The sequence below is a fragment of the Aptenodytes patagonicus genome, chromosome 3, assembly GCF_965638725.1.
Source record: "Aptenodytes patagonicus chromosome 3, bAptPat1.pri.cur, whole genome shotgun sequence".
Classification (NCBI taxonomy): Eukaryota; Metazoa; Chordata; class Aves; order Sphenisciformes; family Spheniscidae; genus Aptenodytes; species Aptenodytes patagonicus.
In genome coordinates, this window is record NC_134951.1 from 53,312,422 (window position 1) to 53,331,478 (window position 19,057).

At 51.9% G+C, this 19,057-nt stretch overlaps 1 protein-coding gene across 1 annotated transcript; it reads left to right on the plus strand.

The window, feature by feature from the left end:
* Positions 1-1,311: 1,311 nt before the first annotated feature.
* Positions 1,312-19,009, plus strand: NR2E1 (nuclear receptor subfamily 2 group E member 1). Its single transcript, XM_076333354.1, has 9 exons — positions 1,312-1,388; positions 6,392-6,537; positions 7,388-7,475; positions 7,764-7,999; positions 9,353-9,499; positions 14,353-14,449; positions 14,835-14,984; positions 15,254-15,359; positions 17,576-19,009. The coding sequence occupies exons 1-9, from the start codon at positions 1,364-1,366 to the stop codon at positions 17,736-17,738; spliced, it is 1,158 nt and encodes a 385-aa protein (XP_076189469.1). The 5' UTR covers positions 1,312-1,363; the 3' UTR covers positions 17,739-19,009.
* Positions 19,010-19,057: the final 48 nt, after the last annotated feature.

Sequence of the window (19,057 nt, forward strand, 5' to 3'; positions counted from 1 at the left end):
CCGCCGTGCGCCTCCAGAAGCCCGCCCGCCCCTGCTCCCCCCGTGCCAGACCCCGGCTCCGGCGGCAGGAGGGAGGTCCGGCCGCCCGGCGGCAAGGCTGGCAGCCCGGCCCGGCCCGGCTCGGCCCGGCCCGGCTTGCCTCGGCTCGCCTCGGCTCGGCTCGCCTCGGCTCGGCTCGGCCCGGCCCGGCCCGCCTCGCAGCTCCAGCCCGCTCCCCGCCTGGCCCTGCCGGCCGCCAGCACAGCCGCTGCCCGGGCCGGGGCAAGGGCAAGGGCAGGGGCGAACCGCAGGCGGGCCCCACCTCGCCACGGGAAAATGTGAAAGAAACGGGATCTTGATCCGTTCTTTCTGCTTTTCTTTTGTCTCCTCTTTTTTCTTTTATTTTCTTCTTTTTTCTTTTTTTTTTTTTTTTTTTGGGGGGGGGTCCCTTTTTATGACAGCGAGGGCACAAGGCGAGTGAGGGGGCGGAATCATCTCGGCAGCCGCTGCATTTTGTGTGGAAGCCGCTCGGGGGTTCATTAATATCATTAGCATTTAACCCCCTCCCTGCCCCCTCCCCTTCCCAGCGCAGGGTGACGTCACGCGGCGGCAGGAGTTGGGGGGAAAGCAAGGGAAGCTCAGCGGGCAAGGGGCGTCCCTCTCCCCTCTCCCCTCCCCGCCGCTGCCTGTCACAGCCTCTCTGCCGATATTATAGGGGCCGAAGCCTGGAGCTCAAAGCGCAAAGTCAGCCAGTGCAATGAACTTCTGGAAACCTTTCCCTTTTTATACCGTTCAGTTTCTGAGAGGCAGAGACAGCCTCCTCTGACGCCTTTTCCCCCCTTCCATTATTTTTCCAGGCTCTGATCTCCCTGCTCGCTGCACCGAGGCGCTCGGCGCAGAGCCCCGCTCCCCATCCTACCTTCTCCTTCGTCTCATTGTTGTCCTGGCTGCTGTGGCTCTCGCTTGCCTTCCAGGAGCGCGGTGGCGAGCCCACTCGCACCCCCCTGCACCCTCCCGGAGTCCCGAGAGCATCTGCTCGCAGGGGGGCAGCGAGCGGCCGCCGACTTTGGGTCATTTCGTTGCTTTTTTTTTGTTTTTTCTTTTTCCTTTTTCTTTTTGCTCCTTTTTTTTTTTCTTTTGTTTTTAAAACCCCCCCCCCTTGCCGCGTCCTCGCCGTGTGTCCCCGTCCCTCGGGAGGACATCGCTGGGGAACGGGGCAGCGGCGAGGATGTGCCGGCCCCCGCGGCGGAGCCAGCAGTGAGCGCCCGAGGGAGGCACCTGCCCCGCGGAGCCGCCGCGCCGGCGGGGGGGGGGGGGGGGGGCACCGCCTCGCCCCGGCGCCGACACTTCGCCCCGAGTTTAAGGACTCCCGGGGGCTTCGAGCATGAGCAAGCCGGCGGGATCAACAAGTGGGTAATAACGCGGTGGAGGCTTCGAGCAGCCTTTCCGAGACCGGCTGCAGCCTGGCCTGGGGGGCGGGAGGTGGAGGGGAGGGAGAGGAAGGGGAGGGGGGGTTGTGGTTTGGATTCCCCCCCCCCCCCCCCGAATTAAAAAAGAAGCATGTATTCCCATCCGGAGTGGCAACGAATATATAGGCTCGGAGTTGCCCCGGTGGAGTTTGGGCCCGGGGCTTACAAAAAGCCGCTTCCCAGCTGCCCGCCCCGGCTTTCCGCACCGGGAACCGGGGCAGGAGCCCGGGGGCAGCGACCCCCGGGAAACGCAGCTCCGCCGGCGGCGGGGAGGGGTCTCGTCCCGCCGGGGCGCGGGCGGTTGTCTGCGGGTCTCCGGTACTGGGGCAGAGGGGGGAAGGTTTGGGTTTAAAGGGCGTTACGGAGGTGAAACGTGCTGCTTGTCTCACGGACTTTATGCAATCTTCTGCGACATAATAATTTCTTTTTAAGAGTTTGAAACTCCGGTCACTCAATTACACGGAATCGCGTAAGCAACTCTATTGAAGGAGGATTTAAATGCAATACTTTGCACACCATTTCCAGTTACCACAAATAATCCTGCAACGAGGAAAGCAGAAACAACTTAAAAGTCACATTTTCCTTAATCCTAAATCCATGCACCTCATAACTGGGGAATTTAAAGCATGACTAACCGCTCTTACTGAATGGCTCAATCCCTATAATCCCAATGGGACTTTCGGAGTTTGTAATATGGATGGAGTCAGTAACAAAGGGGGGGGAAAATACCCAATCCAATTTAATGTCTGACAAGTGATGGATCGGACAGTTATTTCCTCTGCGCTCCGGCGGGCTCCCGGGGTCGCCGAGCGGCGGAAAAAGGGAGGCAGAGCCGGGAGGGACCCGCCGCCGTACCTGCCACCGGCCGCCCCCCCGTCCCCACGGCCTTCTCCTTGCCGCTTCCCTCCATTATTTTGACCCGGGTCCGCCCTTTGTCCGCGGGGGCCGGGAAGCCGGGGGGCCGCGGCGGCGGCGGGGCCGGGGGGCAGGCGGGGGCCGCGGCGTGGAAGTCGCGCGTGGAGGAGACGGGCGGCGCGGAGCCCGGCGGGGGCCCGGCGCTGCGGCCGAGCTGCCGCCGTTTCGGCGTGGGTTGGCTTGCCTCCTTCCCCCGTGGGGCTGAGCGCGGCATTTTTCCGCGCCAGCCCCCCCAAGGGGAAAAAGAAATAGTAGCGGGGCCGCGGTCGGGGTAATAACCGGCGGAGGGGAAGGGGGCACCGGCAAAAAAAGCTGCGGCGGCTGGGGCTGCTTCCCGCCGCCCGCGCCGCCCAAACTGCCCGGTAAGTGCGAGGGGAGCCGGAGCGGGATCGGGCCCGTGGGCAGCCGCGCCGGGACGTTGTCGGGCCTCCTGGCAGATTTCTGAGTGCCGGGGAAGGGGCAGGAAGGGCCGGGGAGCCTCGTCCCCAGAGGACGGCGGAGCTTCTGCCGCAGACATTTTGCGGAGGAGAAAACCCGCAAGGCTGGACCGCGCCTCCGGCCGCACGGCGCGGGGCGACCCCCGGCCACCGCCGCCGCTTTTTGCTGCTGACTCCGACCCCCCAGACCCCCGGGGACCGCCCGAAAGGGACCCCCAGGCCCGACCCGGCCAGGCCCCGCGGGGACGGGGACACGCGGGAACCGCCCCGGGCCGGGGCCTGAGCCCAGCCGGCCTCGGCAGCGCACGCAAAAGCCCGACCCGCTGAACCGGGGCCTGGGCGGCCGTCCCGGGGGTCCCGGGGGGCTCCCGGCCAAGGGGGTTCCGGCCTGGCTTTTCTGCCCGCCGGTGGGCGTCTAGCGATGTCAGCTGCGATGTCTGCTTGGGTGGTAACAAGACCCCATCCCGCCGACCCCCGAGCCCAGACTAACTTCTTTCAACAGCCTCTGATGGTAATTACAGTAATCGGGGCTGCCATATATCCTTTAAGCAATTATGACACACAAAAAAAGCCCCCAAGGACCCCCTGTCGTGGGATGTTCAAAACGGTTTCCCAGCTGAACAGAAACCCCATTTTCTTAGCGCTAAACTTCTGAGACGAAGCGGTACCTCGGGGAACCGGAGCGCTTTTAAACAGAGTTAATCAGTTATCTCATGACCCCGTGTCAAGTTTACATTTTTTCTTCCCACCCCCCGCCCTGCCTCTTCCCCGTCTACTTATTTCATATTTTGCCCTGCACGAAAGTTTTCTCATAACAGCCTCCGCGGGGCGGAGATGGGGGACGCCGGGGGGGCGCGGAGCGCGGCCGGGACTGCGGGCGGGCGGCGGGACGGGACGGCCCCGCAGCCGCGCGGGGCGGGGGGCTCCGGCCGCTCCCTCCGCCGTGACCCCCCTCCGCGTCCTCCGCCTCGTCGGGGGCCGCGGAGCTGATCGGGCGGGCCGCGCTGGAAACGTGGTTTTGGGGGTTTGGAGACATGCTCCAGGCGCTCGGGTCTTACAGGCGGAATATGCGGACGTGTAAGAATATGTGGAACGTGTGTTTACATGCATGGTGTGGATATGTACACATATATAATGCATACGATCTTTTTGAAGCGGCTCCCAAACTTAAAATCCGGCTGGGGAAAGCTGTTTTGTAAAACCGACCCACGTTTCTTCTCCCTCCGCCGCCCGCTTTTAGCGCCCGCGAAGCCGAACCGGCCGCCCCGCGCCGCAGGCCGGCCGGGGAAGCGGGGACCCCCGCGGCTGCCCGGTGCCCCGGGCGGCGGCCCCACCGCGGGCCCGGGTGCGCGGCCGCGGCCGGGGCCCGCTGCCGAGGGAAGGGGGAGCGGCGGCGGGCCGGGGTGCGCGGGGGCTCTGCACCGGGATGCACCACCGCTGCACGTACCGCTTCAGTGTCTCTCCCCCCACCCCCAGCCTGCCCCTCCTCCTCCTCCTCCTTCTCCTCCTCCTCCTCCTCCTTTGTGTGCGTGCGTGTGGACCCTCTCTCTCCCCGCGGACGCTAAGGGCTGGGGAGGGAAGTCGAGCGCTTTCCCCCGTTGGCATTGTGCGATATCCGAATTCCCATGCTACACTTTTTGACGGGTCACTGGTGCCCCAATAGGCAGGTGGCAAGGAGGGCTTGTAATTACACACTCCCAGAAACCGTGCCTTGGCCTCAGCCCTCCTCACGGGCGCCTACCTGCAGCTCCAAAGCCGCGGCTTGCTGGCAGGCAGTGGGGCGGGGGGGCTTCCTTTAGCTGCGCTCCTTATTAATTGCGTAAAAGTTTTCTATTCTTTAACCTCTCTCCCTCCCGCCCTCCCTCCCTCCCTCCGCCACCCCTCCCTCTCGCAGTCCCTAACCTAATCCCCGTCCCTCTCGCCGTGTTGTGTATAGCAGCTGTCGGGTTTCATTTAGGGGAGAAGCTGGCAGCTTGTGCTCATTGGAGGCAGTCAAACGAGTTTCAATGGGCAAAATCATTAAGTTAACACTTTATCTAATGTCCCTATTGTCTGCCAGCAGGCATTGTCTTAGAGCCTTAGCGTAGACATGTCTGAAAGTATCTCGGGCTCCTAAATTCTCTAGGGAGCGAGAGGAGCCCCTGCGGCCTGTTCCCCCCCCCCCCCCCCGCCCCCCCAGCAGCGCACCGCACCGCACGCTGCCGCCTTCCCCCTTCCAGCCTCACCCTCACCCACCGGCAGCCGGTGCTCTCCCTGAACTACTTCCAAACAAAGATAGCGGCCCCGAGCGCTCTCCGTCGGAGTTTGGAGACCAAGGTTCGCTGAGAGGGACTGAATCGCCAGGGTAAATTGTGGTAGGAGGAAAGAAGGCTGTTTGAGGCAGAGGAAAAGAAAAAGAAAGAAAAGAGAATTGAAGAAGAAAAGAAAAGAAAAGAAAAGAAAAGAAAAGAAAAGAAAAGAAAAGAAAAGAAAAGAAAAGAAAAGAAAAGAAAAGAAAAGAAAAGAAAAGAAAAGAAAAGAAAAGAAAAGAAAAGAAAAGAAAAGAAAAGAAAAGAAAAGAAAAGAAAAGAAAAGAAAAGAAGGAAGATAAGAAGAAAAAGGAGAAGAAAAAGAGAAAGAGAAAGGAAAAGAGAAAGGAAAGGAAAAGAAAAAGAGAAAGGAAAAGAGAAAGGAAAAGAGAAAGGAAAAGAAAAAGAAAAAGAAAAAGAAAAAGAAAAAGAAAAAGAAAAAGAAAAAGAAAAAGAAAAAGAAAAAGAAAAAGAAAAAGAAAAAGAAAAAAAAAAAGGGGAAGAGCAAAACCGGAGAAAAGGCAGAAGCCGAGCGGGGTTTTGGCGCGTTTCTTGAACCGGGCTGCAATAACCTCTGATCAAGTTTTTACATCACCCTCAGAGCACTTGCAATTCTAGTCAAAGTCGGTGCGAAAGCAGCGCCCGGCGGAGCGGGGGCTGCGGCCGAGGCGGAGCGGAGCGGAGCGGCGCTGCCCGCCCGCCAGCCCCCTTTCGCCCCAGCCCGCCCGCAGCCCGCAGCCCGCAGCCCGCAGCCGCGTCCGCGCACAAAGGCGAGGCGGAAAGTTTTGCTGCAGGTTTTGGGGTGAAGAAAATGGCACGGCTCGTCTGTGGCAGGAGCCAGCCCCCTTTCGCTGGGGTTGCTAGGGGGGAGAGGAGGTTGCTTGGCTTCCCGGTCATTTTATTTTGTTTTGGTTTATTCTGTGCCTCGGTCTCCTGACCGCTCTCCTGCCCAGGGAAAGTGCCGTCCTCTCTTTGCCGAGCGCCAGAAAGCGAGGGAAACGCCCCCCCCCCGCCCCCCCCAAGTCCCCCCCCTCCTCATCCCCGCTTCTAGCAGGCAAGTCTGCTGCTCCCGCTGCTGTAATCTTCCCTTCCAAAATGGGTCTTGGCGATTATAGAAGATCCAAATAAACGTAGCGGGCCATGAATAATGCTCATTGTAGAAAACTGACACTTGCTCAAGGAAAAGAAAGTTGGCTATAAAATCACTTCATTATTTGCTTGTACTGCGGCTCTGGGGCTAATCCCTCCGGAGGTCAGATTGCTGAGCGCTCGCTCTCTCCCTCTCTCCCTTCTCTGCTTTCAGGTCGCATTTTAGACATCCCTTGCAAAGTGTGTGGGGACCGCAGCTCCGGGAAACACTATGGGGTTTACGCCTGCGATGGGTGCTCGGGATTTTTCAAGCGGAGCATCAGGAGGAATAGGACCTATGTTTGCAAATCGGGAAATCAGGTACCAGCCGCAGCGCAGTCCCCTCACCGCCTGCACCTCTTACCCTGCATTTCCCCAGGGCCCCGTGTTGCCCCCCCCCCCTCCCCCCCGCCAACAGAAACACCCGCAGCAGTAAGATCCAGCTGCCACGCAGCCTCCCCCTCCCTTCCCAGGGGGTCCCGGGCCGAGGCCGGGCGCTGGGTGCCCCAGCCCGCCTCCCCCCGGCACGTCCCCCCGCCCCGGCCCGTGCGGCCGCAGCTCACCGGTGCGCCCCGGGGAGGGGGGGATGCGCAAGGAGGGAGCGGGGATGACGGCGGGGGGAGGCGTGCAGCCAGCTCACCGGCTAACTACACGAGGAAGGAGAGGGACAGCCCCTCGGTAAGCCACCGTCCATAGCCGGCCGATGGACAACCGACGCGATTTCCATCCCCGGCGGGTCGCGCCCTCGCCCCGGGCGGAGGCAGCTCCGCTTTTCCCCCTTCCCGCTCCGACCGCGCTCATTTCCACCCGCGACCGTCCCCGCGGGGATGCGGGGCTGGGGACGCGGCGGGGGGGCACAGGGGACCGGGGCGCCCCGAGGGGGCGGCGCCGCCGTCGCTGTCTCGGGTGCTGAAGGCGGCCCGGCCCGCCCCGCCGCGGGGCCAAGCACCCCTGCACGGAACGGCACGACACGGCCCGGCCCGGCCCGCCACGGCACGGCCCCCCCGGCCCGCCCCGCCCCGCCGCGGCCCGGCCCGACCCGGCCCGGCCCGGCCCCACTGCGCACCCAGGGACGGCCCCCTCCGTGCCTCCCGCCACCGCGGGGAGGACGCCGGGGGCCGGCGGGGTGAGCGCGCTGCTCCCCCCGGCCCGACGGCTGGCTGTGCTGCAGGGAGGCTGCCCGGTGGACAAGACGCACAGGAACCAGTGCCGGGCCTGCCGGCTGAAGAAGTGCTTGGAGGTCAACATGAACAAAGACGGTACCTGCTCCCCCTCTCCCGGGGCCGGGGCGGCGGGGGGGGCAGGAGGGAGCCGGGCCTTACTCTGAAGGGGGAGCGGTGTGTCGCTGTGGGGTCTCCCCCCCCGGGCCCCTAATGACCCCCATCCCGCGGCAGCCTCGCCCATTTCTCCCCAGACGCCCTCCGGGTGGGGGGTGTGGGGTTGGCCCCGAAAAACTGCTGGGAGGGAGGGAAGCCCAGCTGAGCCGCACGGGGCACCCGGTGCGGGGCCCCACGGTGACCCCCTCGCCCCTCTTTGGTGCCCCGCAGCAGTGCAGCATGAGCGGGGCCCCCGGACCTCGACGATACGGAAGCAGGTGGCCCTCTACTTCCGCGGGCACAAGGAGGAGAGCGGCGGTGCCCCGCACTTCCCTGCTGCAGCCCTGCCGGCGCCCGCCTTCTTCACCGCCGTCTCCCAGCTGGAGCCCCACGGCCTGGAGCTGGCCGCCGTCGCCGGCACCCCTGAGAGGCAAGCTCTGGTGGGCCTGGCGCAGCCCACCCCAAAGGTCAGCCATCGCCCTGGCCCCCGGCGGGCCTGCAGACCCCGCTGCTGGGGTGCCTGCAACCTGCCAGCTCCTTCCTGCCTCTGGGATAGATGTGGCAAAGAGCAAGGCTGGAGGCCTTGCGGGTTGTGGTGGGGACTCTTTTGTTATGACCCTAAAATCTCTGAAGATACGAGGTGCGAGGGGCAAGAGGCCCTCTGCGGAAGAGGTATGCAGAAGGACCGACTGATAACCTGCTCTGTACAAACCCTGTCTCTCCTACATCCTTACACCCTCACGGTTACAGAGGTGCTCCTCCTGCCTGGAGCCCATCCACAAGTCAATTTTAAACCTTGTTTCATGAGGATGAGCTGCAATCACTGAGTTTTCTTCATCAAAATGCCCATCTCCATAGTGATGTAGTCCAGAAAGTACTATCTGTACTGACCAAAGCCTGCAGCCTGTCCACACAGGCACAAAAGGGTCTAAGCTGGCTCTGCACTTCTTGGCTGTGACATTTCCTAAGCAGCCCAGAGGAAGTACTGCCGTGGCCTCAGCTGCACAGGAATTAGCCATAAGGTGATGTTTTCATGGCCTCAGCTGCACAGGAATTAGCCATAAGGTGATGTTTTTCATTAACCCATTTGCAGTGGCATTTTGCGTATTTACAGCACCTAGAAAATCATAGAAGAGACAACTTAAATAGTTCTGCATTTTCAGAGTTGGTAGCTTGGCAGAATCCATCATGAACATGATCGTAACATACAGTTTTATATTATAATTTTGGAAAATACTGAATCAGAAATTATTTTGCAAGAAAACATAGCACATGCTTGAAAATGTAACTCCATTCCAATCCTACACGCCCCTTAGGTAGTTATGCTTAGCTCTATGCATCTGCTTACAGCCTGTTGCAGTAAGGGAGCTAGACAAAGGGTTAGGGCTAAACCAGTACTTATTGCTTTGCTGAGCAAGGCTGGAGTGCTAAATCGGCCTCTGAAGCACAGGTTACAAACCACAAATTCTTAATCAAATTTGTATTCTTCTAACTCTGCTACCAGAGGTGTGCTATTGTGTAACAGGGTAAAGGATGACACTGCATTTTGGTAATTTTTTCCCCCGATGTAGTAATTTCATTCTCCCTCCAGCCTCCTCCAGAGAACTGTTTCTGTAGCACAGTTTGTCCACATGGATGAGCAGCAGAGAGCATTTGGAGTGGGCCCACTGAAGGCAATGCCCTCTGCTTGCAGAATAAGAGAGTGCATGCTCTGTATTGGGCATGAGCATGATGTGCTGAATGGCAGCTGCATGGGAGAGGAAGACCAGGCTGCCTTGGTGACGTTGTATGAAGTTGCTTTATTTTCTTTTTGACATTAGTACCCACATGAAGTCAACGGTACCCCTATGTATCTCTACGAAGTGGCCACCGAATCTGTCTGCGAGTCAGCAGCCAGACTTCTGTTCATGAGCATCAAGTGGGCCAAGAGTGTCCCAGCCTTCTCCACCTTGTCCTTACAAGACCAGGTAAGGCACCTGCGGTAGGAATGGCTTTGGCCTGGCCTGCCTGTTAAAGAAGGCTCAGAGCTCAGATTGGGTCCTGAACCTCTAGCCCTAGACCTTTAAATCCGTAATGGACTTCAGTGCTTCTGAAGTTCAGGGCAGAGTTTTGGTCTGTCCCTAAAAACCAGGCAGTAATTTAGAAACTGCTTTCTTCCAACTGTTATTTCATGAAGCAAGTGAAAATCAAGCCGGAAGAAAATCTAATATAAAGTGAATATTATGGGAGGACAAGTTCTAGAGGAAAAGTCACCAGGCTGCAGACTAAAATCAGTGTGCCAAAACTGCTTCTTTACTTGTGGGTCAACTTCCCCCTCCATAAAATGGGGAACAGCGTCTTACTTTGCTATTTTGGGATGAGAAGTGCTTAGTTAAGCATATGGTCCAGGATATGAGTGAGGTGATTTCTGAAGACCATTCCTCTCCTCTCCTCTCCTCTCCTCTCCTCTCCTCTCCTCTCCTCTCCTCTCCTCTCCTCTCCTCTCCTCTCCTCTCCTCTCCTCTCCTCTCCTCTCCTCTCCTCTCCTCTCCTCTCCTCTCCTCTCCTCTCCTCTCCTCTCCTCTCCTCTCCTCTCCTCTCCTCTCCTCTCCTCTCCTCTCCTCTCCTCTCCTCTCCCTCTCCCCTTCCCTCCCCTCCCCTCCCCTCCCCTCCCCTCCCCTCCCCTCCCCTCTCCTCTCCTCTCCTCTCCTCTCCTCTCCTCTCCTCTCCTCTCCTCTCCTCTCCTCTCCTCTCCTCTCCTCTCCTCTCCTCTCCTCTCCTCTCCTCTCCTCTCCTCTCCTCTCCTCTCCTCTCCTCTCCTCTCCTCTCCTCTCCTCTCCTCTCCTTTCCTCTCCTCTCCTCTCTCTCCCCTCTCCCCTCTCCCCTCTCCCCTCTCCCCTCTCCCCTTCCCCCTCCCCTCTCAACTGTTTACACAGCCAACATTTTTTCCTTATTCATGTTGGCTTCAGTGAACTTACAATTACACCAATATGGTGGAAGCAGAACTTGGCCAGCCCCCAATATTTTTCACCATTAATTAAAATCTTCCTTAATTTGTCTTGTTTTCCTCTATGACAATTTGCCTTTGCCTCATGTAAATCATATGTGAACCATATGAGCTGAAGCAATTTCTTAATTACTTGATTCTTGATGAGGACTCGGTGTGCTTTGTACAATGCACTAATTTAAAAAAAAAAGTAATCAGATAATTATAAAATGGAAGGGGGAAAATCTACGCAAAGCTCCAAATATAAAAGACATCTAATACTTTGATATGATTGAGCTAATTTCCCAAAATGGTAACTAGAAACATTATACCTTGGATGGTACACAGCAGTCATCAGAGGAACTAGTTCCTTTCCATGGATGCATGTTGCAAGTGTTGCAGTTGATATGCAAATATGTATTTTGAACTGAAAGAAAAGAGCTTCTTAGGAAACCAATAGTGTTTTCTACCTAACGGTAAATCATGATGGTCACAATGTGATATAAAGCTAAGGTACACTGAAATGTTCCTTTCCTAGCACCAGACCCACATTTTGAAACCCCTGTTGTGAAATTAGACAAAGGGGGATGCCGCTCAGCTCTGGCTGCAGTACTGCTACGGAGTGAGCGTGAGGGGAGCAATGAGATAGGGCCCGGGAGGTTACACGCACCGCGAGGAAGACAGCGGTCCCAGTGCGGCATGCTGTTCTCTGATGTTGTTTTCTGCTGCCGCTACTCCTGTGGAGCACCGGGTCTGTCATACTAAGCAACCAAAGAAACAGGCCCAAATATCAGGGACAAGCAGCAAGCATGCCGCTTCAGCAGGAGCTTCAGCGCACGGGAAGAGGCTGGGTCCATCTCTGGACCAGGGATGTCCACAGGAGGGTCCTTAGGCGAAGGCTTTATTTGACGTAATATGGATGCATTTCCCACAAGGTCATCTCTGTCAGTGTGCAGAGGAGGGGGCAGCAGGATTTGGGAGCAAGGGAAGCCTCCATCGCACATGACCAAGCATGCCTCAAACAGCAAGGCCTGCTTATCTACCATAGATACCAGAGTGTTCCCGTTATCTTTAAATAACCCACTGCCTCTTTCACTTTCATAGCAGGGACTAATGTTAGTGAATCACATATGAAAATCCCAGCCTTTCCTTAACATCACCTTGACTTGCTGTACCTCATTGCAAGCCAGCTTCCTCAAAACTCAGAGCTGCTCAGCTCTAAAGCTTTGACCTGGGCCTCTTTCTGTGTGATTCCCCTGTCATATTCAGGAGAGCTGGAGAAGAAATAACTCTGATTTTAATCACCTTATTTCATGAATAATCAGACAGTTGATTTTTATAATAGTGCCATTGCATTATTTAATTTGACAATGGCCCAGCTGTAAATGTCTGCATTTCTCTTTTTGGATCCCTGACATCTGCCCGAAGAGAGTCTAAAACCTTCTCCTGGATTTTGCTTTTGTCGTGCTTTTCCGAAAAGGCAAACGCATTGTGATTCCAGGATTCTATGACAGTTTCATCTTGAAGGCAAGGAAATAAGTAGAAACCAAATTGCTGACAAAACCCAAGTCTGAGGATTGCTGTGTCACTACCCTCGGTAAAACAGAGGCTGTGTCCCTTCCCCAGCTCCACAGAGCTAATCCCATCGTGGATTGGAAGCCACACAACAAAAATGCCGTGCTTCAAGTTCTACTGGCCTGGACACCTGCCCAGCTTGTCCGTAAGACAGGTTGGCCCAATGCAGGCCGCCAACAAAAGGTCGTACTAACAGGATGGGGCTGATTAAGAAGCAAAAACCAGTCCTGCAGAAAGCCTGGTATTTCTTGTTTCTTTGAAGAAGGAGGGCCGAGTATGACTTCAGCATGAATTATTTTAATTGGTGGTTTTACAGACTTATGCATAGGCATGAAGAAAGCTTCAGCTATTGGAATAGTCTCTTATTTCTGAAGTCTTCTGACTTTTTAAAGACTTAGTGGGAAAGAACATATGAAATTGATATCTTCCAGGAACCACCATTCATTACCATTGTATCTGCATGAATGAATGACAAAAAAAGTTTTACAAAAGCAGATGAAAGGCTGGTGAATCATTTCCTATGTCATATAGAAACCTGCACATCCATCAGGCAGGATTATCCGGAGGAGGGGCTGGGTTCGCAGGCAGCAGCAGTTAGGAGTCTTACGAGCAGGTTCGGCTGCTCTTGGAACAGAGCTGAGATGGGCACTGCACCCTAGACCCCCTTTCCCCTCCATATTTCATAGAATGATCTGGGCAGCTTCCAATACTGTAAAATCCAGCGTAATTATTTCAAACAGTAACTATATGCAAACAGAGACAGAAATACTTTCCCATCACGATTTCCTTAGTCAAGTTATATAGAAGTTCTGCAAAGCACATAGCACAAAAAGGCAGAAAATGGGCATAAGCCTGCAGTGATGAGCTGAGAGCAGAGACTCTGAGAGCTCTTCCCATTCTGACCAGAACAGGGTGGTTTAAAACTCATAATACTGTTAAGAGTTAGCACATAGATAAAGGATTCACTCTCACTGCATGCTTTCTGTATCATCTATTACTTTCACTTATCTGATTCCAAGGAAATCATAATCCATTTGGTAAGATGTATTTTTTTACTTTGTTCTTCCTTTTACAGAATCTTTATAGACTTAAAATACCCTCCTTCCTATTTTCCTAAGAAGCTAAGCTGCTGCTACTTTCAGGGACCATAGCAATATTAATACTTGTGGTTTGCTTTTTTTTCTGCATGAGTTTTGGGCAATCTGTTTTCACTACATGGAGCCACCAGATGATCCCTCCTGAGTCCACTACAGTTCTCACCCTTCCAAATCTCTCCCACCCTATTGAAAGACATGAGGTCCCAGCAATGCGTACGCACCACGGCATGTCCTTTAGGCCATGAACTTCAGCTGAACTGGGCGCCCTCCAAAGCCCTCTTAAGAGTTGGTCTGGGCAAAAAATCCACAGATGCCCTCAAGACTAAACACGTCCGTTCTGGCTTTGCCAGTCTGTATTACCAGGAGTCACGTCTCCTCTTCAGATGCACCACTGCCTCTCCACGGAAATCAAAGGCATTGCCTCCAAACAGAGAAAAACAGCCTCCATACAACCAGGCAATGTACAAAAATTGCAGAGAACTAGCAATGCTGTCAGCTTAGGTGCTTGGATGCTCAGTTCTCTGAAAGGAAACAGCTCTTAGTGCCTGGAATTTCTGAGTGGTTTTAAGCAAAAAGCAGGAAAACAGGTGACACTGAGAAACCGTATGTGTGACTAGATGCTGTGCTTGAAAGAGCTAAAGACTTGCTTAGTAAGGAAGGGGCTGAAGATACATATGCCCCCTAAAGCGGTGCTCCCTACAGAGTGATGTAATTTCAGGACGTTGTCCAGGCTTTTCTTCACAAGTCCTGCCTTCCGGAGGGAAAGGAGGGTAATCCCTAGAGAGCAGTAGGAGAGCACTCGTCCAGCTCGTCCTAGGACAGCTATATGTGCCGAAGGAGAGGAGGAGAGAGCCCGTGCTGTGCTGAGAAACACAGGCGAGTGTTCATGTTGTGAGCAAGCTCTCTGGGGCGGGAGTTCTCATTCTCCTTTCTCCTTCTCCTCCCTTTTGGTCCACAACATGGTGCACAGTGAGCCAACCCTCAGTGTTTTTCTACAATGCATATAGACTTATTTCTAGACACCTTCTCAAAAAGCTAAGAGAAGAGCTAACAAATGCTGTGGGGAAAACACCATGACAGGCATTTAAAGTAGTTTTTAAAATAACAGACATTTACATATTTAAATTGTTTATAAATCTATAAATTATACACTATGTTATATTGTACATCTATTGTATGACAGCTGATGCTTTTGGAAGATGCTTGGAGAGAACTGTTTGTTCTAGGAATAGCACAATGGGCCATTCCAGTTGATGCTAACACTCTACTGGCTGTATCTGGTAAGAATTGCACAATTTAATGACTTTGTTACAAAAATTACCATAAAAATACATTACTGAAAAAAGAACAACATGTAAAGAATAACAAATTCCTACTGAACAATAGAGCATACCTGTCATTTATAAATCTATATTTAAATGCAAATAATGTTGTTTTGTTGTATTCATGACTGCTTGCATTGTCATTTAAATGCAAATTACTGTGTTTGTTATCATCCAAGAGAAGATTTTATATTAACTTTCATACAATATAGTCAGTTTACATGGAACCAGATAGACAAGTGTGACAATAGAGTGGATATTGATACAGAGGATTTTGTCAGAAATCAATATAAAATAAAGCAAATGCCTTTAATATTATTTATTTCATCTGTTTCTGTTTTAGGCATGAATGGTGACAATACAGATTCTCAGAAGCTGAATAAAATTATTTCAGAAATACAGGCTTTACAGGAGTGTGTGGCTAGATTTAGACAACTTCGGCTAGATGCTACCGAATTTGCCTGTCTCAAATGCATTGTCACTTTCAAAGCTGGTAAGGAGAAAGAATCTCTTGCTCGTCTGGTCTGATAACTATGAGGTTGCTACTTTAAAGCAAAAATGATGTTTTAAACCAGACATAGCCTTATACCATCCAACAGGTTTCCCAGTATTGAATTCCAATAGTCAGTATTGCATTTTGAAAGGCTGACAGTGGAGTGCTGGGGAACTAATGGGAACGTTTAATTTCCATTGATAGCACTAGCTGAACTGTTTTGACCCACCCAAGAGTCAAGCTGAACTAGTAACTGATCTGCTTTCCAGTGCCTACACACAGTGGTTCCGAACTGAGGAGTTTCCGAAATGCTGCCGCCATAGCAGCCCTTCAAGATGAAGCCCAGCTCACTCTGAACAGCTACATTCATACCAGGTGATCAGGGTCTTCTCTCAATACTTCTTGCAGGTATAGGGGTAAAATCACGCTCCCGCTGTAGCGAAGGTGACATTTCCACTGACTGAAATGGGGACTGGGCTGTTACAGCAAGTATACCTTGGCTGTCAGCCTGCTGGGATGTGGCATTTCCTGATGAAATGAGGAACATGGGATTTATTCAGACAAATTGAAAAGTGGTAAAAGGAGAGATCTTCCCCTGGGAAGTGATACCTGCTGTGGAACACTTTGGACTTCAGAAAGCTACATTTTCCTCTACATTTTATTCAATTAAATACTGCTAATAGTGATGCTCAAAACAACATCACATCTCACAGCAGTATGAGCGCTTTTGACCCATGATCTCCAATACGCTTCCCCATGTCATTTCCCCCGTTTTGCAGACATGGAAATCGGGACACAAGGAAGTTAAATGGCTCTTCCAAGACACTACCCTGAGTCTGTTCTCAGGTTGAAATGAAAAATCCAGAAATTGTGAATCCCATTTTGGTGCCGCAGCAGAGTGATGAGAATCATTGTTTGGGAAGAAAATATCCCCCTCTGCCTCATTCAGGATAAGTCCCATGGGATACAGAAATGTTAAAACCTGCTGTAAAAGCTGTAGCTGTCATCCCACAAAGTGTACAGGGGTAAGCCCAGGATTGCATGAAATGTACTATGCAAAATACAGCCCCACACTCTAGAACAGCTGGCTGTGAACAGATCCGTAGCCTCCTGCTATGGACCACTTCAGAGTGGTGGGACAGGGGAAGAGCCAGAAGAGCGCACCTAACATCTTCTGCAACAGCTGCTCTGGCTGGTTCAGGACTTCTGGGGAGAGCTGCGACAGGTCTTGTAAACTCCACGTCTCAGTCCTTTAGCTGCAGTGGGGGTCCACGCGACTAGCACAGTGGGAGATGGAGCAGTGGAAGAGGAACTTTTATACCATTTTTTCCTTCTGAGACTTTGATCTGCTCTCATAATAGCTCTGTCTAGCAGAAGTCAACTCGGTGTCAGAGATTAGATGGCAGCAGCCTCTGAAGCACTTCTATTCAGCCTAAAGGGAATGGCCTGCCCTGGGGATGGGAGCAAAATTGCAAATACCATCCAGTTACGGCTAGTTCAGAGCAAAAGGAATAACTGCTGCATAGCAACCTCTTCCTGTTCTTACGGAAGGCCTTTCCCATGACGATTGCTCCCTGGAGACTCTGAGTGAGCCAGGGCCTGTTGGAGAGAGAAGCCAGGGAGCAATGGTTTTACATGGCCACGGTTTCCACCCCAGGCATGGCGACTTTCCCGTTGCATTTCTGCATTGCTGGAAATATTTAGCTACTGGGCTAAACAGTATCTGTTGTAAAAGATATCCTTTTGCAAGGAAAAAAGTGCAGTCCACTGACAGGACTGTCACATCGACTCCAATGGGATAGGGCTTTCAGCTTGCGTTTCCTCCTCAGGCTCGAATTTACCTTCCTGCCAGTGTTACAGCAGTATCAGCCCTTTGATCTCAGTGGAGTCACTCTCAACAGGACGCAAGGGAGGGCAGACTGGAGAAGCAGAATGTTTCCCCAAACAACCTACTCCTTCTTTTAGGGAGACCACTGTAAGCAGAGACTTGAGAATCAGTGGTGTAAAGTCAGCGTAGGCACAGTTAGAATACATATCCTATGTTGTGTTGGCTTCAAAAGCTTGGAGAAAGGATGGAAAATATCCTATTACACAAATACGTTACCTGGGGATAAAACACAGCTTCTTTCACCAAAAAAAACTTTCTAAATGTTGATTGGTATTCAATGTATAAGGCAACCAGAAGGGGGCAAAATGATTACCATGACAATCCAGCCAGGTTTAAATTGAACTTTAAATGACAGGGTATTTATTATAGGTCAAGCTCTTCCCTGAACCGCATCAAGAACATAGTTGTTGTCTGAGGGACAAGTCAAAGCAGATCCTGTCTCTGTATTGCCACTGCTCTGAGGGAATAAACAAAGGAGCTAATCAAAACTCAGAGACATTGGTCTATATTCTGCTAACCTCCATTATGAGAGTTTTCCTTGGGGTCAACCTTCTTGCTCACGTGAGTACAGCACACAGGGTTTTAGCACAGGTAGCACCCATCTGTACAACTTGCTGAGTATTGGTCTTTTCTGTAAAGTAAAAGATTTTCTTTGGAAAAATATCTAAAAACTTCAACAGGTTTTTCTCTCTCTGTCTCCCAGGTATCCCACACAACCCTGTCGTTTTGGAAAACTCTTACTGCTTTTACCAGCTTTACGATCCATTAGTCCATCTACAATAGAAGAAGTGTTTTTCAAAAAGACCATTGGGAATGTACCAATTACAAGACTGCTTTCAGATATGTACAAATCCAGTGACATATAAATTACCTTAAAAAAACCAATCAGGATGGACAGTTTGAGAAGAACTTTTATCTATGGAGAATAAGCCTCAACTAACAAAATCTACAGGAAGCATAAGCCTGGGAATGTTTAGCCTTTAAACCCATTGACAAAAAATACCCCAGTAGATATGATTCTGCTGCTCTGAACAGAGTGATTTAGATCATGGAGAGAATGCTTTGTTCTACAGAAAAAGTGAAAGTGGTTGGAATTTGGCTGCTATTCCTGTTACTACAGGATGGAGGCAATTCAGATGCCAGTCATAGTTAACAAAGACTCCACTATTCTTTCATTTAACTGGCAGATCTGAGACAAAATGTGAAAGAAGGTACTTTGGTTTGTTCAGTATTTGGAACCGGGTGACCAAACTTGGCTTCTGTTGTAACGTGGGATGCAGTGGCCTTCAGAACTGTTTTAAAAGTAGCCTATGTTGGGAAAATGTTTTTAATGTGATAGGCAACATTTAAGACCAGGTTACCAAAACATTGCTTCTGCTATAATACGTCATGAAGTGGCCTTCAGAACTGATTAAAAAGTAGCTTATGACGGCAGCTCCATTCTTCCTGCAAAATGAACTGGTGATCTTTGGTGCGGATGTCACCACAATTTGTTCGGTTAACATCTCAAAGACAGAAGAGCTTTATACACTTCCTCCCCGACCTTCCCTCCTTCTTCTTCCACACACACAGACAGACATTCACATACACACCTGAAAAGACACAAGTCAAGAAAGGAAGACTAAAACAGCAAAACCAAATACAATGGAGATGACCGCTTCAGTGACCTGCTGGCTGTCCCGTTGGCACAGTGCTGAAACCAAAGGCAACGGCGGCCAAACTCTTTGTCAATGAGATGTGCAGAGAAGTGAAATGACTATAAAAAAAATCAATGGAAGGAACTTTATTTCAAAGAAATAAAGGTTGTTGACTGATACAATGCTAACAATTTCCAAAAGTCTCCAATGCCTTTTTAGAAAACTCCAGGTTCTAATTTTGAAGCCTTGTTTGCCTACACCCTCTCACACACAAAAATGTTATAAGCTGCTTATTTGATGTATGAAAAATGTAGAAAAAACATTTAAAGATAGCTGCTGTACTTTTCAAAATTTGATTTGTTATTAGGAACTAGCACTGAGAAAAATCAGCACTTGGACTATCATAGAATGAGTAAAACTTTTCCTGTACAAAGTGGATTAACTGATTTGTGAAGTTAAAAAGTTGTACTCATTGTATTTACAAAGAATAAAAATATATTGAATTTAAATTACTTTCCACTGTTCTTTTAATGCTTGTCCTTCTATTT

Excerpts from the sequence above, each read along its gene's own strand:
- NR2E1 (XM_076333354.1), top strand. The coding sequence starts at position 1,364 with ATGAGCAAGCCGGCGGGATCAACAA. Across the intron at positions 7,476-7,763 it reads GGTCAACATGAACAAAGACG|CAGTGCAGCATGAGCGGGGC; the intron begins GTACCTGCTCCC and ends GGTGCCCCGCAG. Across the intron at positions 9,500-14,352 it reads CCTTGTCCTTACAAGACCAG|CTGATGCTTTTGGAAGATGC; the intron begins GTAAGGCACCTG and ends ATTGTATGACAG.